Consider the following 16,087-nt stretch of genomic DNA (forward strand, 5'->3'; position numbering starts at 1 on the left):
AGCAGATGCAAGACCTCTCTCTGTATCTCTCCTTTTTATAACTCTGCCTTTCAGGAAATAATAATAAATTTTAACACAAAGCCCATATTATACTCAAGTATGGATAAATACATGCAATTTCTTGAACACTGGGTTGAGAGCAGAAAACAGCTTCTGCACTATTGTAGTAAAAAAAAAAGTCCTAAGGCAGGGGCTGGCGCTGTGGCATAGCAGGCAAAGCCACCACATGCAGGGCCTGCATCCCATGTGGGCACCGGTTTGAGTCCCAGCTGCTCCACTTCCAATCCAGCTCTCTGCTATAGCCTGGGAAAGCAGTAGAAGATGGGCCAAGCCCTTGGGCCCCTGCACCTGCGTGGGAGACCTAGAAGAAGCTCCTGGCTCCTGGCTCCAGATCAGCACAACTCTGGCTATTGTGGCCATTTGGGGAGTGAACCAGCAGATGGAGGACCTCTCTCTCTCTCTCTCTCTGCCTCTGCCTCTCTGTAACTCTGCCTTTCCAATAAATAAATAAATCTTTAAAAAAAAATGCCCGAGTCAGTGGCTGGTGTGGTGGAGCAGCAGGCTAAGCCGCTGCCTGCGAAGCCAGCGTGAATGCCAGCTTCCCCTAGCAGAGCACTGGCTTGAGTCCTGCCAGCTCTGTTTCCCATCCAGCTCCCTCCGAGTGCGCTGGGAAAGCAGCGGAAGATGGCCCAAGTGCTTGGGTCCCTGGGAGACGCGCATGGAGTTCTGGGCTCCTGGCTGTGGCCTGGCTCAGCCCCTGGCCCCAGCTATTGAACCAGTGAACCAGTGACCAGATCTCTCCCAACCCCTCTAGGCTGGGGCCCGTCTGCCCCACGTGGTGGTCCCTGCCCCCTTGCTTCCCTAACCGCCCCGCCCCCGCCATGTGATCCACAGCAAACCCCAACACGGCTCGAAACTGAACCCAGGGGCCAGCGCTGTGGTGCAGCGGGCTAATGCCTTGGCCTGAAGCACCAGCATCCCGTACGGGTGCCGGTTTGAGTCCGGGCTGCTCCACTTCCAACCCAGCTCTCTGCTGTGGCCTGAGAAAGCAGTAGAAGATGGCCCAGGTCCTTGGGTCCCTGCACCCACGTGGGAGACCCAGATGAAGCTCCTGGCTTTGGCCTGGCTCAGCCCTGGCCATAGGGGCCATTTTGGGAGTGAACCAGCAGGTGGAAGCTCTCTGTCTCTCCCTGAGTTTCAAATAAATAAAATACATCTTAGACAAAGCGGCAGCTCTCGGCAGGAGCCCAAAGCTGGGAAAGCATTGATTCACTCGCTCATGGGTTCCACAGATGTGTAAGGAGCTTTGGCCACCTTCCGGGGACTGTTCAAGGCCTGGAGCTTCAGCCATGAACAAGACACAGCCCCTAGGCTGGCGCCGCGGCTCAACAGGCTAATCCTCCATCTTGCGGCACCGGCACACCGGGTTCTAGTCCCGGTCGGGGCACCGATCCTGTCCCGGTTGCCCCCCTTCCAGGCCAGCTCTCTGCTATGGCCCGGGAGTGCAGTGGAGGATGGCCCAAGTGCTTGGGCCCTGCACCCCATGGGAGACCAGGAGAAGCACCTGGCTCCTGCCTTCGGAATAGCGCGGTGCACCGGCCGCAGCACACCGGCTGCAGTGGCCATTGGAGGGTGAACCAACAGCAAAGGAAGACCTTTCTCTCTCTCTCTCTCTCTCTCTCACTGTCCACTCTGCCTGTCAAAAAATTTAAAAAAATTAATAATAATAAAAAAAATGACACAGCCCCTGACCTCCATCCCTGTGCACAGCTCCGCGGACGGGAGGGGCCAGACACGCGGGTGTGGAGTGGCCGTGCAGTTCTGCCTGGAGGCAGGGGGTTGGATGACATGACCCCTGGCCACAGCTCTGTCTCTGACCATTCAGGTAGGATGCAGCCCAGGAAGTCTGGGTATCGCCTGGTGCCTGTGACGGCAGCGGGAGCTGGGCAGGCAGGGCTGAGGGCCCGTGGTGACAGCAGGCGTGCTGGGGCTTGGCGCTCTGCCCTCTCTCACCCGCCCACCCTGTGCAGGGCTGGGGGGAGCTGGCAGCCCCGAGGGAGGGGTGTTCTGGGCGGGGGGGGGGGGGAGCTGGCTCAGCCCAGGCCACAGCTCAGGTGGGCAGAGCATTGCTTTTAAGAACCTCCTGGGTGGCCACTTGGCCTGTGGTTAAGACACCAGATCAGACGCTCACGTCCCACACTGGAGCGCCTGGGTTTGATCCCTGGCTCTGGCTTCCTGCCCACGTGCACCCAGAGAGGCAGCACGTGATGGCTAAGGAACTGGGTCCCTGGCACCCACGTGGGAGACCCGGATGGAGCTCCAGACTCCTGGCTCCTGGCTTCTGCTCAGCTCAGCCCTGGTCCCGTCATGGTGGGTGTTTGGGAGTTGTGAACCCGTGGATGGGAGCCCTCTTGGATACAGAGAGAGAGGAAAGGAACTCGCCCTGTCCCTGGCCTGACGCTGTGTCTCCATTTTCTTTTTTTTTGTTTCTTTTTTTTGTTTTTGACAAGCAGAGTGGACAGTGAGAGAGAGAGACAGAGAGAAAGGTCTTCCTTTTGCCGCTGGTTCACCCTCCAATGGCCGCTGCGGCCGGCGCACCGCGCTGATCCAATGGCAGGAGCCAGGTGCTTCTCCTGGTCTCCTATGTGGGTGCAGGGCCCAAGGACTTGGGCCATCCTCCACTGCCTTCCCGGACCATAGCAGAGAGCTGGCCTGGAAGAGGGGCAACCGGGACAGAATCCGGTGCCCCAACCGGGACTAGAACCCGGTATGCCAGCGCCACAAGGCGGAGGATTAGCCTATTGAGCCACGGCGCTGGCCGTGCCTCCATTTTCTGTGAGATCCTTAGACAGGCCCGTGGCTGAGTGATGGAGCTGGGAACTCCTGCCAGGCCCATCTGATTCGCCACGTGAAGACCGAGCACCCCACGCTCGCCAGCCCTGGCCCCTCATGGCCTTCCCCGGGGCCCGGCCGCACCTCTTAATGACAAAGTGGATGCTGTGCCGCTCCTCCAGGATCCGCTTGAGCTTGGGGACCCCGTACGTGCATGGCCGCTTGAAAGGGATTTTATCTGGGATGCCCACGATCTCCACCGCGTCCGGGTCGCAGGCGATCTTCCTGTAGGGGACGGGGACCATGTGGTCCAGGCCCAGGGCTTCCGCTGGAAGGGCAACGGCAAGGCTGAGCGGGACACCGAGGCTGCAGATGCACGGGGCCCGGGGCCACGGTCGCCTCCCCCCCAGCCAGCGCCATGCTGGGTCCTGCTGGGACACCGGGTCACGGCGCTTCCTCTTAGAGCATGTCCATGGGCTCCCAGCTCCCAGGTCCTGTCTACGGGACCCCAGGCGCTCTCACCTCTCTGCTCGCTCCACCCTGACCACAGGCCCTGCCGCCTTCCTGGTGCCTTGCACACCAGGCGAAAACCTCAGGGCCTTTGCATGTGCTCCTGCCTGCCCAGCTACCTTCCCAGACACCCCTGTCCCTCTCCTTCCCCCCTTCAAGTGTTTGCACAAAGGGCTCCCGGGCTGTATCTGTGTAGCACAGTCCCCCCCGCCCCCCTGCCCCGTCTGTCATCCGCTGGTCACCAGGTAGGTGGCGTTATGTCCAGATTCATCTGCACTAGGCACAAGGTAGGTGCTCAGGATGGAAGTGACTGGGCCAGTGAATGGTGAGGGTCACAGGAGGGAGGGAGAAGGACCAAGGCTGGACGGCAGGTGCAGAGGGCAGGGCGGGGAGGGCGCAAGTCAGGGGCAAGTCCACAGCCGAGGACGGAGAGGGGTGCATCAGGGCTTCCGGGTGCCCGGAGGCTTCCTGGAGGAGGGGACCCCCAAGCAAGCTGAGTCTTGAAGAGTGAGGAGTTTGCCCCCAAAAGGAATCCCAGACATGCTGGGGAGAGGGCATGGTGGGCGTGGGCCGTGGGGGGTCTGGTAAGCACAAGGCACCAACAGGGCACGGTCGGGGCCCTGGTGGTTCCCCAGGTCATGGGTCACCTGTGCCCAGCTTGCCCCGCCCCCTGAAGAACGGGGAAGGAGATACTGACACAACCACCGTCCAACCGGCGGGGCGCCTGCCTGCGGGAGGGCGGGCCGGGCTGCGTGGCCCCACCCACTCACCGCGCACGCGCACTCACCATATCTGCTGTTGAACAGGATCTGCACGCACTCCCGCAGCGTGTTGATGTCCTCCGTCTCCCGGATGAAGGCGTCCCACTTCTCTATCAGAGCGAGGGGGCGCCAGTGAGGCCCCGTGGGACGGCCCCATGCTGTATTCCCCGTGGGCCCCCTCTGTGGGCCGGGCAGGCTCAGCCCCGTCCACCCGGGGGCCCACCCGGGCTGGGTTGACCTCTCGCGACCTTGAGGCTCTCCCCTGTGCCCCGCCCTGCTGCCTGTCCCAGGAGGCCAAAGCCTCTGCCCGACCTGAGGCTCCCAACAGGAGCGGCCCTGGGCTCACCCCAGCTCCTAAGGGCAGCAGCAGCCGTAACCCAGCGCCCACCTGCGCTCAGTGTCGTCTGATCCTATGACTCCCTGATGAGGACCCTGAACTGCATTCATTCCCATTTTGCAGAGAGGGAAGACTGAGGCCCACAGGAGCTGGGGATCTCGCCTGAGATCACCCAGTGAGGGCCGATTGCCGCTTCTGCCCCTTGCCCACATGGCCGCCGGCATCCCATATGGGCGCCGCTCCCAGTCCTGGCTGCTCCACTTCCCATCCAGCTAGCCCCCTGCTAATGGCCTAGGAAAGCTAGGAGGATGGCCCAAGTGTTTGGGCCCCTGCGGCCACATGGGAGACCCAGAGGAAGCTCCTGGCTCCTGGCTTTGGCCTGGCCCAGCCCTGGCTGTTGCAGCCATCTGGGGCGTGAACCCGGGAATGGAAAAATCTATGTATCATTCTTTGTAACTCTTTCAAATAAATACATAAATCTTAAAAAACAAAAAACAAACAAAAAAAAAACACCCCAAACCACAGGGGATTCTTGTGGGGATGATTTTAAATCTGGCCACACATTTTTGATAAATGCCGTGGTATTTAAGTGCCGCGACACGGCGGGAGGGACTGCCATGCCTGCAGCTCCCTCCTGACCTCCCTGGGGTCAGGAACTCTACAGGAAAGCAGCTGGGGGCGTGCCAGCCACACTGTGAGCTGGGCCTTGGGACCCCTGCCCCAGGACGACATCCTGGCTGCAACTAACGTAGGACCCCAAGCCGGCAGCCCCCCCGCCCCAAGTCCGGACCCCCCCCCCCACTCACCCAGAGACACCTGCTACACTCCTTGAGCAAGCTGCCCCTCCTTTCTCTCCCACCCTGCCCAGCACCACCCCCCCAGCCCTGGAGCCCGGGATGCCTCCATGGGCGCCGCCCCACCTGACTTGTCGTGGACGATGGAGAAGAGGATGCGCTTGGAGGCGTGGACGTTCTGAATGAGCGGCCCACCGGGCCCGAGGGGCTTCTGTCCTGGACAAGGGAGACGAGAGGTTCAGGTTCCGGGTGGCGTCCACGTGGGGTCCCCAGGTCCCACCCCCTGGGGCACGGGCTCTGGTGCCGGGGAAGCGGCGTCACCGGCAAGGCAGACCCTGGACTGGGGTCCTGCGATCAGGACACTGAGGCAAAGCCCCCGGACCAGAGGCCTGAGTCCTTGTGTCCAGGATCTGCCAGCAGAAGCCTGGTGCGTGAGAGCGGGACACTGGCGCCCGCCTCCGGGCGGCCCAAACATCTGTGCAGGAGGTGTCACTTTTCCTCCTCATCATGATAGCAACCACAGTAAATGCCAGGGCATTTCAAAAAGTCCACGGACACGAGCTGGCGTGCTGGTGCAGTGGGTTAAGCTGCCACCTGCAGTGCCAGCATCCCATCTGGGTGCCGGTTCCAGTCCCAGCTGCTCCACTTCTGACCCAGCTCCCTGCTGTGGCCTGGGAAAGCAGCAGAAGGTAGCCCAAGTCCTTGGGCCCCTGCACCCACATAGGGGACCCGGATGAAGCTCCTGGCCCAGCCCCAGCCATTGCGGCCATCTGGGGAGTGAACCAGCAGATGGAAGACCTCTCTCTCTGTCTCTGCCTTTCTTTTTGAAACTCTTTCAAATAAACAAGATAAATATATATTTTTTAAATTTTTTAGTTTTTTTTTTTTTGACAGGCAGAGTGGACAGTGAGAGAGAGAGAGACAGAGAGAAAGGTCTTCCTTTTTGCCGTTGGTTCACCCTCCAATGGCCGCCGCGGCTGGTGCGCTGCGGCCGGCGCACCACGCTGATCCGATGGCAGGAGCCAGGTACTTCTCCTGGTCTCCCATGGGGTGCAGGGCCCAAGCACTTGGGCCATCCTCCACTGCACTCCTGGTCCACAGCAGAGAGCTGGCCTGGAAGAGGGGCAACCGGGACAGAATCCGGTGCCCCTACCGGGACTAGAACCTGGTGTGCCGGCGCCGCAAGGCGGAGGATTAGCCTATTGAGCCACGGCGCCGGCCAAGATAAATATTTTTAAAATAAAGTCACTTATTTGTTTTATTGGAAAGGCACAGAGAGAAAAGAGGAGGCAGAGAGAGAACCCTCCACCCGCAGATTCACTTCCTGGCAGCCTGCACCAGCCAGCGTGTGCCACGCTGAAGCCAGGAGCCAGGGGCTCAATCCAGGTCTCTCACGTGGGTGGCCGAGTCCCAAGTACTTTGGCCATTGCCTGCTGCCCGCCAGGGTGTGCGTGAGCAGGAAGGAAGCTGGGCACGGGACTGGAGCCAAGGCTTGAAGGCAGGTGCCCGGATGTGGAAGGCAGGCTTCTCCAGCGGCGTGTTAACCACTACCCCAAACGCCCGCCCTCGAGCTTCACTTCCAATTCCATTCTCTACGATCTCTGCCCAAGCACTGGACCCAGGGCTTGGGTCCAGCAGTTCTCAAACCTGAGCCTGGTACTTGCTTCCCATAAAGCTTCGGAATCACAAGCCTGGGGAGGAGGGGAGGGCCTGGGAACCTGCATTTCGAACCTGCTCTCTGCGGACGCTGCTGCTGCTCTCTAGGAGGCAGGTTTCACAGCTCAACAATCCCTGACCCCAGATGCTCCCTAACTTCGGAGCCGGCGTTGTGGTGCAGTGGGTTAACCCGCCACCTGCGACGCCGGCGTCCCATATGAGCACTGGTTCGAGTCCCGGCTGCTCCATTTCCAACCCAGCTCCCTGCTAATGCACTTGGAAAGCAGCGGAGGAGGCTCCTCCTAGCCTGGGGAGACCCCTGTCCTCCGCCCACATGTGCCGGGCCCGGTGGCAGCCTTACCACAGCAGTCGGCGAAGTCCTGGCCACTGGAGGCTGCGAGTTCGGGCCCGGGCCGGCCCAGGCTCAGGTCGCTGGGGACGAGCGGGCAGGTGGGCGTTTCCTGCTTGAGCTCGCGGATGGCGTGGCTGGGGAGCGCCGTGCTGTATAGGAAGCCAGCCACGGAGGAGGAGGTGGCGGTGGGGGGTGGGTCCTGCGGGGCCGCCTTGGGGGCCTGGCTGTGCAGGCCACAGTCCCGGGACCCCTTGGGTGGCAGGGAGACGCCGTTCAGTTCCACCAGTGCCTTTGAGTCCCGCCCGCCGTCCTCGGGTGGCCTGGGTCAGGGAGAGGCGACACAGGCAGCTTAGCATCCCTGATGCACCTGCTACCCCGCCCCCAGCCGCCGCCCCCCCCAAGCAGGGCTGGGTCGGGAGCCCATCACACAGGTGGGAGCGCGACATGACCCTTCATCAGCCTCTTCCCAGCTTGGGGACAGGGTGGGGCCTGAACAGAGCCAGTGGCACCTGCCAGGCCCAGCCTTAGCCACCTCATCTCCCATCTGCCCCTTTTCACTGGCTGCCACGCCTGTCACTGTGCAGGTGGAGTCCCCGCCCCCACCCCCACCCGGGGAAAGGCTCCAGGTCTCTCCTCCGGCACCGGACTGGGCCCCAGCCCTCACCCACCTCTTGAGCTTGAAGCGGATGCGGTGGCTGTGTTCCAGGATGGCCATGAGGGCCTTGGGGTCGTACTCGGCCGGCCTGCGGAAGGCCAGGCCTTCGGGCAGCCCCTGCACAGCCAGCAGCCCCGGCTCCCTGAGCAGCCTCTCGTAGGGCAGCGGCACCACGCTGGCCCTGCCCAGGGCCTCGCCTGCGGGCCGGCAGGGGAGAGGGGCCAGGTGTGAGAGCCCAGCCAGGGCTGGGGATGGGGGCAGGGCAGGTGCACCCCACAGTCAGGCCCTGCTGAGGGGCTCCCCTGGGTGCTGGGTCCCCGCAGTTCTAGGGTCTGCGGTCTGTGCCCAAGGGTCTGGAGCTCCTCTGTGCGGGGGCTGGAGGTGTTCCCTGGCGGCCTCACCAATGGGCACTTCCCTTCCATGCACTTGAGCACCTAGTGGTGGCAGAGTAGGGGTCCAGGGCCGGAGGAGAGGACAAAGGGGTGAGGGGGAGAAAGAGAGTACAAGGGCGGAGCCAGGGCTTGCATGAGCCATGGCTGGGGGAGGAGGCAGGGCAAGGCCAGGATGAGAGCAAGAAGAGGGGGAAGTGACTCAGAGAGAGAAGGGGGCAAGGGAGTGGGGAGGGGAGACAGACAGGAGGGGCCGAGGGCTGAGGATGGAGGGGTAGCTGGGGGGCCTCGTCGGTGGCTGCTCCCAAGGCTGCAGCCCCCACCCAGAGCCAGCAAGAGGCCCGGTCGCCCCCAGCCCACTGTGATTCTGCGGGAGGTGGCCGAGGTGGGCACGGACCCTGCCGCTGACCAACCCTGCGTGCAGGTCCTCCCAGTCCTGGGCCTTGGGCACCCCAGCACCCACCCCCAACATGCACACAGTAGGTCCTTCCTCCCTGGTCTCAGCTCTGTAGGAGCCACAGGGCGAGTGGGAAATAAACCAGGCGGGGCCCTCAGGGACCGGGTACAAGAGCACCTAGGCCATGTGGGGGCCGCTGCCGCCAGGGCCCGGGGATCCCCTGCAACCTGATGCTTCCCCAGGGAGCCCAGGGCTCCTCCCCTCTGCAGTGGGGCTGTCAGTCTTCCAGCCATTCAACAAACAGAAGCTGAGCACCTGCCAGGCCCTGGATACAGGCTGGGGACAGCCGGACAGGACGGACAAACACAGCCCTTGCATTGATGAGGGGATAGGGTACGGTGAGAGCCCTGACCCGGCGGGAAGGGGAAAGCGAGGCAGAGTGTGCAGAGAACAGGGTGTGGCTTCATGGGGGGCCAGGGCAAAAGGACGTCCCCGGAGGCTGTGGAGGTCACGCCTGGGCTCTGGCGCTGTTTCTACAGGCAGGTGGCCGGGACCTGTGGCCTGAGTCAGGGTGGGGGCTGTGGTGTTGGGGACTCAGGAAACAGGGCTGGGTTGGGACAGCCACACGGGGTGGGGGGCTCAGGGGTGCAGGGAGGAGGGAAGGCAGGCGGTGGCCCAGGGGCACGTGAGGCGGCTCCCACCCGCCCCGGGGGCCCCAAATGGAATGAGGAAGGGTCTTACTATAAAGAACATCAAAGACTTCCTCTACCATCTTCCGCAGAAGGTACGCATCCGAGCCGTGCTCCAGGGCTGACCGTGGGATGCTCCGGCCGCCACCCTCGCCCCGCTGCACCTTCTTGGGGTGCTCTGCCTCCGGGTCCTTCCACGGGGGCCCTCCTGTGGGACACACAGCACCCATCTCACACCCCACCCTGGGGCCGCCGTGACTCCACCGTGCTGGGCCCTGCAGCCTGGCACCTGGCTTAGCGCACCAGGAAATGAATCAACGAATGAGTGGAGAACGGATTGAGAGAGCAAGCTGGGCCCTGGCTGCCCCGCTGAGGGCCAGCGCTGGGCACTGCAGAGTTCCTCATGCCCAGCACAGGACCTGTGTCTCAGCCCTGCTCACCTCCGACTTGCTGTGTGACCTTGGGCAGGCTCCTGCCCACTCTGGGCCTGGGTCTGTGAGTGTGTGCAGGAGACCAGCTGGCTGGGTGCAGAACTGGGGTTGGAGGTCTATCTGTCACATCTGCCCCTTTCTGTGCTCTGATACTGACCCCCACCCTGCCCCGTCCTGTCCCATATCAACCAACCTGGGCCCCAGCTTCCTGCTCTGTCCAAGGGAGAGAGGATGGGGCACCTGACCAGGATGCCATGGGGGCTCCAGAGAGGCTGGGCCAGGCCAGGGCCCCGGGGGGTACCAGGGGGTCCAGGGACAGGATCAGGATCAGGGAGCACAGGAGGGTTGCACACTCCCACCCAGCTTGGAGCCTGCTCTGCTGGGAATAAGCCAGCCACCCTCCCAGTGCTATAAATAGTGGCTCTTGCTGGCTCTGGGAGACCAGGTGCACCTTCCCTGGGCCCCAGCCTGGGAGACTGGGAGCCAGCACCTGCTACACCCACCCCAGCCCAGCCCAGCCCCCTGCCCTGACCTTGGAAGGGATTCAGGCTCAGGGTAGGGGGTACTGAGCCAGCCGAGGAAGCAGCCGCACTCTACTGATGACATGCCCAGTGCCCAGAGATGCTGTTCCCTGGCCGGTGAGGCCCTTAGCGCCAGGCCCGGCGTGGAATGTGGGGGCTTGTGTTAGTGACAGTGACAACAGCAGGTGAACAGTGGGTGGGAACTGAGTGCCACGTGCGTGCCACGCGAGACCTCATCACCCCCTAGACCCACCCCTGCCTCCCCTCTTCCACACACAGTCTGCGGGTGCAGGGACAGGCTGAGCACCCCTGACCCAGAACCCTGGGGACCACCAGTGTTTCAGATTTTGGAGTTGTTGTGAGATTCTGGAATATTTGCAAATACAAGATGGGATGTCTTGGGGGGATGGGACCCAAGCGGAAACACAAAATTCATTTGTTTTGTGGCTGGTGTTGTGGTGTGGCAGGTTAAGCCTCTGCCTGGGATGCCAGCATCCCATGTGGGCATAGGTTCAAGCCCCCGATACTCCACTTCCGATCCAGCTCCCTGTTCATGCACCTGGGAAGGCAGCAGATGATGGCCCGAGTGCTCAGGCCCCTGCCACCCATGTGGGAGACCAGGATGGAGCTCCTGGCTCCTGGCTTCTGCTTGGCCCAGCATCTACCATTACAGCCATTTGGGGAGTGAACCATTGGATGGAAGATCTAAGTCTACTTTTCAAATAAATAAAATGTAAAAAAAAATTCATGTTTGTAAATACCTTATACATATTGCCTGAAGATAATTTTATATACTATTTTTTAAATGTTCATTTATTTGAGAGGTAGAACACACACACACACACACACAGAGCTATCATCTGCTGGTTCATCCCTCAAATGCTTGCTATGGCCCCAGGCAGGGGACGAAAGCCAGGAGCCAGAACTCACTCCAGGTCTCTCCCGTGGGTGGCAGGGGCCCATCTACCTGACCCACCACTGCTGCCACCAACAGTTGTTAACAGTGAGAAGCTGGGGTCAGGAACGGAACTGCAGCCAGGCACACGGGAGCCGGAAGTTCCCGCTGAAAGAGGGACCACGTCAGGGTGGGCAGAATGGGCGCAGGCCAGGGACTGGGGGCCCCGTGCAGCCTGGGCCGAGGGAGCACAAGAGGTTCCTGAGGACGGGAGAGGGGCTGCGGAGGTGGGGACTGAGTTAGGAGGGGTCCTGAGGTCCCTGATCAGGGGGAGGATTTGGGGGCCACAGAGGGACCCCTCGGACCCTGGCTCAGTGACAAGGACCCCCTGGCAGGGGCCCTGGGCTGCTGCCTGTGCACCTCCCCGACTCTGAAGGGTGCAGCAGGAACCACAGAGCTGGCCTCAAAGCCTGCCTGCCTGCCTTGAGAGCCGGCCGCACACTCCATCCCGGGCTTCAGTGTACCAGTCTGTGAATAGGTACATGCGAGGGGGCTGGCTCTAGCCCGTCCCGCGGCTCCGTCTGCCTGTGTCCACTGGCCAGGGTGGGCTGGGAGAGGGCTGGTGGAGAACCTGGACCACAGCTGTGGCCCCCCCTGCTGCCAGGCTGGGACCCCCGCCCCCGTCCCCACCCCCACCCCCGGGGGTACTCACGGCAGAACCTGAGGAAGTCGGCCTGCAGCTCCTTCCGCGCGCTCAGGAACAGCCGGCCCTTCTCGGTGCCCACCACGAAGGCGCTCTCGTCGTGCACGGCCACGCACGCCACCTCCGCGTTCAGCTTGGACAGCGCCGAGCACTGCGGGGAGCGGGGCCCAGCGTGAGCTAGCTGGAGGCTCCCCCTTCCCCGCTCGGCCACACCTCCAGGGGCAAGTGTGGGGGTGCTGGGGAGGGGCAGACCTCACTGGCCTACAGCGGGGATGAATGAACCAACAGCTCCCCGGAGGGTGGCCTTGGGGGCTGGAGGAAGACAAATGCCCTCTGGTCCTCCTTGCTCTGGGGTGGGCTTCCTGCCCTGGCCCCAGTCTCCATCCTGTCCAGGGCTCTCCTGGCCCCTCCCAACATCCTGGGCCAGGGGGCGCTGGGATGAGACCCCTGTCTCAGGGGAACCAGGGCTCAGACAGCCCCAGGCTCCCTGCCCACGCTCTCTGGGGCCCAGGCTTCCCTCTTTGCACGGTGAGCGGCTACTCCTGGGGTCTCAGTGGCTGTGGGGGGTTCCAGGTGCACTGGCTGCAGGCAGAGCCTACCCTAGGACAGCGGGTGTGGGTAGACCAGCAGGCTGGCTACTTTCCTGGCCCCTGAGTTGAGGCTGGCAACACTGGCCCTGCCTCATCGGGAACACCCGGCACCTAGCACCTGTGGCATGCAGTTGGTGCCTAATAAATGCTGAGCTTTCATTTTCACTCCATTTCTTTCTTTCCATTTGATTGGAACAGGAAGAGGGACACAGATAGCCCTCTGCCTCCTGGTGGCTCACTCCCCAGATGTGCACAACAGCCAGGGGCTGGGCCAGGCTGGGAAGCCGGGAGCCTGGAATTCCATCCGCGTCTCCCACGTGGGTGGCAGAGGCCCAAGGACTTGAGTCACCGCCTGCTGCCTCCCCGGGGTGCGCTTTGGCAGGAGGCTGGCATTGGAAGCAGAGGAGCTGGGACTTGAACCAGGCACTCCAATAGGGGATGCGGGCGCCCCCAAGTGGTGACTTCGCTGCCAGGCACCTGCCCCTGAATTGCTGGTTTTCAGGAGCTGAGCAGCACTCATAGAAGGTTATAAAGTCTGGTTTCTGGTTGTAGCTTGGTGCTGTGTGACCTAAGACCGGTTCCTCAACCTCTCTGGGCTATAACCTCGCCTCCCGTTCCAGCTCCAGCCAGCAGCCGCTCTGGTGAGGAAGTGGCGGCCAGACCAGTGGGCCTGCCCTCTGGCATCTCCTGCATGTTCGTTTCCTGCTCTCCCAAGAGGAGATGAGGTCACTACTTCCAAGGCAGGAAAGACCGTCAGGGCTGCACAGACCCTGCACTGGGGGGCCGCTGCTCAGCTGCAGCCCAGGCCGGGGCAGGGGACCTCGCCTCCCCCTGGGGGCCACAGGGGGACGCGAGAGACAGGGCCGGTAGGGGAGCCCCCGCCGCCCCAAGAACCCCAGCCCCAGCCCCTGCTGCCAGGCCCGAGTGTCCCGCAGGGAACCCTCACAGGGCCCAGGCCCGTCTTGTTGGTGCTACCAGGAGCGCTCCAGGGTCCTTGGCTGCCCCCGCTCTTCCTCCTCCTCCTCCCCCTCTTCCTCCTCCCCTCTCAAAGTCCTCTAGCCCAGCGCTGTCCACTGGCACTTCCTGTGCCAATAGATGCAGTCTCTCCTGGTTTTTTTTTTTTCCAAAGATTTATGACTTTATTTTTTGTCCTTTTAATTAATTAATTAATGAGAGAGAGAGAGAGCGCGCTCCCATTTTACCGCTTCACTCTCCCAAACACACAAGGGGTGGGAACTCCATCCAGGTCTCCCACGTGGGCGGCAGCGACCTAAGTACTCGAGCCATCACCTGCTGCCCGTGGGCGACAGCAGGAAGCTGGAGCCGGCAGCGGGGCCGGGACTTGAACCCAGGTGTCCCGAGCAGCCATCTGAGCCCAAGGCCCGGGCCCGCCGTGCACCGGCCCACGTTGCAGCCACAGCCGCCTCTGACCCCCGAGCACTCGGACGGAGGCTCCCAAACAAACAAGGAGCAAGGAGAGAGATGGCAGGCACCAAGGCAGCCTCCCCACAGCAGGAACAGCCGAGAGCTGACCCAGGAGGAGGGCCCTTGTCCCCGCGGGGGAACCCACGGCTTCGTGCTGTGTGACTGCAGGCCAGGCGCTGCCCTCTCTGGCTCTCGCTCCCCCGCCCTCCCAGGCAGGCGAGCCGCTGATGGCAGATGAAAATGTTTTTTTCACACCTGCCTACACTCAGTCGTCACAGAACTGTCACCGTGAAGAGGGTAGTTATTTCCTCCTCTGGGACCAACTGCCGACAGGTGCGTGGGTAGGCGACAGTGCCCGGGGCAGTGGGTGGCGATACGGTGATAACTCTCCCACTTACAGGGAGAGCATGGCTCACGCCTGGGGGCAGGAAGCGAACAGCAAGAGGGGACGTGGGAGGACCAGGGCTGGACGTCCCCGGACTTGACCTCCGGAGCAGCGGCCCAGGCCCCGCTCTGACCCCTCCCTCCTCCCGGCAGGTGGGCTCACCATGGAGTCCAAGGCGGACACCAGGCTGGTGATGATCTCGTCTTTGCGGGCAAAGGCGGCATTCCAGCGGTCGGGCCCGCAGCCGTTGGCAGGGATGTCACAGCGCTTCCCCAGCAGGGCCATGGTCACCTGGAGGGATGGAGGAGGCAGCGCAGTGGGCGTGAGGCACGGGGCAGGGCACCTGCTCCTACCCACCCGGCCCCTGCTCTGCTCAGGTACGATCTTGTGGGTTGTCGTGGGCCTAGTGGCTTCTCCTCTCACCCCACTTCCTGTGCCCGCAGCCCGGCTGGGGCAGGTGCCCTCCCTGGCCTCCCCTTCACCGGCCCCTCAGCCTCAGTCTACTTCCTGGCTGTGGGTGAGAGGCCCCAGGGTAGGACTTTGTACCCCTGAAGACGGCGTGAGGCCCCGGGGAGGGGAGGGGAGGTAGAGCCGTCACCTCCTCCTAGCTGGGGCTCCCTCAGGCCAGGGCTCCTATCGGGCGTTCAGGCTTTGCTGCCCCTGCCCCGCCCAGCCTGGACACCCCCCAGATACAAACACCGGCTCCCCCAGGCTCCTGCTTCCACCCTGCCCTCTCCTTCCTAAGCCGGGAGTCAGGTTCAGGGGCCACCCCCAGGCTGTCCTAGCGCCCTCCCCGTGGGAGCAAAGGAGAGGGAGGAGCCAGGAGGCGGGGACCCTGGGTTTCCCTGCTCTGGGGAACAGGCAGCACTGGGTGTGGGTGGGAAGCACCAGGCAGGAGCCCCTGGGGGCTGGTGCCTTAAGGGTGTCCTCTGTGGCCAGGACTGCCCCCAGACGCTCAGCTCTTCCAGGGCAGGGACCAAGTCTTCTGCCTCTGCTGCCCCACACATGCAACAGCGCCAAAGCGGGGAGGCCCCCCAACCACAGACTGTGGCCTCTCGGGGGCGCCCAAGAGTCTACAGCAGGTGCGGGTCTCCTGCCCAGCGGTGCCCTGGGGCCGGGGATAAATGCTGATGGGAACAACCAGCCAGCCCTGCTTCTGCCCCCGGGCTACGATTTTATAGAAGTTTGAAATGCACTAGGGGTGACGGGCCACCCATGGGACATGGCCACGGATGGCGCATGCGTGGCCCAACGGGCAGCAGGGCCACCCTGGGGACATTCTGCCGCAGGAAGCCTGTCCCAGGGTCTGCGGTGGCTCCCCCAAGGCCCCCCGCTGAGAGATCTGCCTGCTGGTCTAGGAGCTCCCAGGCATCCGCCAGCCCCTCCCGCCACTGGCCACTCCCTTGAGCCATTCCCAGAAAGGCCTCCGGGCTACCAGACTCCTGGCCAGCCAGGAGGCAAAAATCGAATCAAGGTCAAGTGGGAGGCACCAGACGGCGCTCCAGCCCTGGCCTCCCTGTGGCCCGCAGCCTGCAGCTGGCTCCTTCCGGCAAAGGTTTTAATCCAGTTAGGACGGAACCAGGGACCTAGAGAGGGAGACGCAGACACGGGGGCGGGGTTGGGGCCTCTGCAGGCTGTGGCCGGACTCTTGTCCTGGCCAGCCCAGCCCTGTGTCCTGAGCTGGAGTCCAGGGGAGTAGATCTGGGGATGAGGGACGGAGGCCACCCCCTGCCAGTGACTGGCGCCTCTCCCTGGGGCTACGGTA

General features: G+C 62.8%; 1 protein-coding gene across 5 annotated transcripts in view; it reads right to left on the bottom strand.

Moving 5' to 3' along the window:
- The window catches only part of GTF2IRD1 (GTF2I repeat domain containing 1), a 96,120-nt gene that overhangs the window by 45,036 nt on the left and 34,997 nt on the right, over positions 1–16,087 (bottom strand). For all 5 annotated transcript variants that reach the window (XM_062179713.1, XM_062179710.1, XM_062179711.1 and 2 more), the window contains exons 2-9: positions 14,485–14,613; positions 11,932–12,073; positions 9,425–9,580; positions 7,911–8,094; positions 7,252–7,562; positions 5,361–5,450; positions 4,130–4,213; positions 2,977–3,160 (exon numbers count right to left, since the gene is read on the bottom strand). In XM_062179713.1, the coding sequence (XP_062035697.1) occupies positions 2,977–3,160; positions 4,130–4,213; positions 5,361–5,450; positions 7,252–7,562; positions 7,911–8,094; positions 9,425–9,580; positions 11,932–12,073; positions 14,485–14,607 (1,274 nt within the window). In that variant the 5' untranslated portion in view covers positions 14,608–14,613. The remainder of the gene's footprint in view (positions 1–2,976; positions 3,161–4,129; positions 4,214–5,360; positions 5,451–7,251; positions 7,563–7,910; positions 8,095–9,424; positions 9,581–11,931; positions 12,074–14,484; positions 14,614–16,087) is intronic.

The sequence above is a fragment of the Lepus europaeus genome, chromosome 21 (genome assembly GCF_033115175.1).
Source record: "Lepus europaeus isolate LE1 chromosome 21, mLepTim1.pri, whole genome shotgun sequence".
NCBI classification, from domain to species: Eukaryota; Metazoa; Chordata; class Mammalia; order Lagomorpha; family Leporidae; genus Lepus; species Lepus europaeus.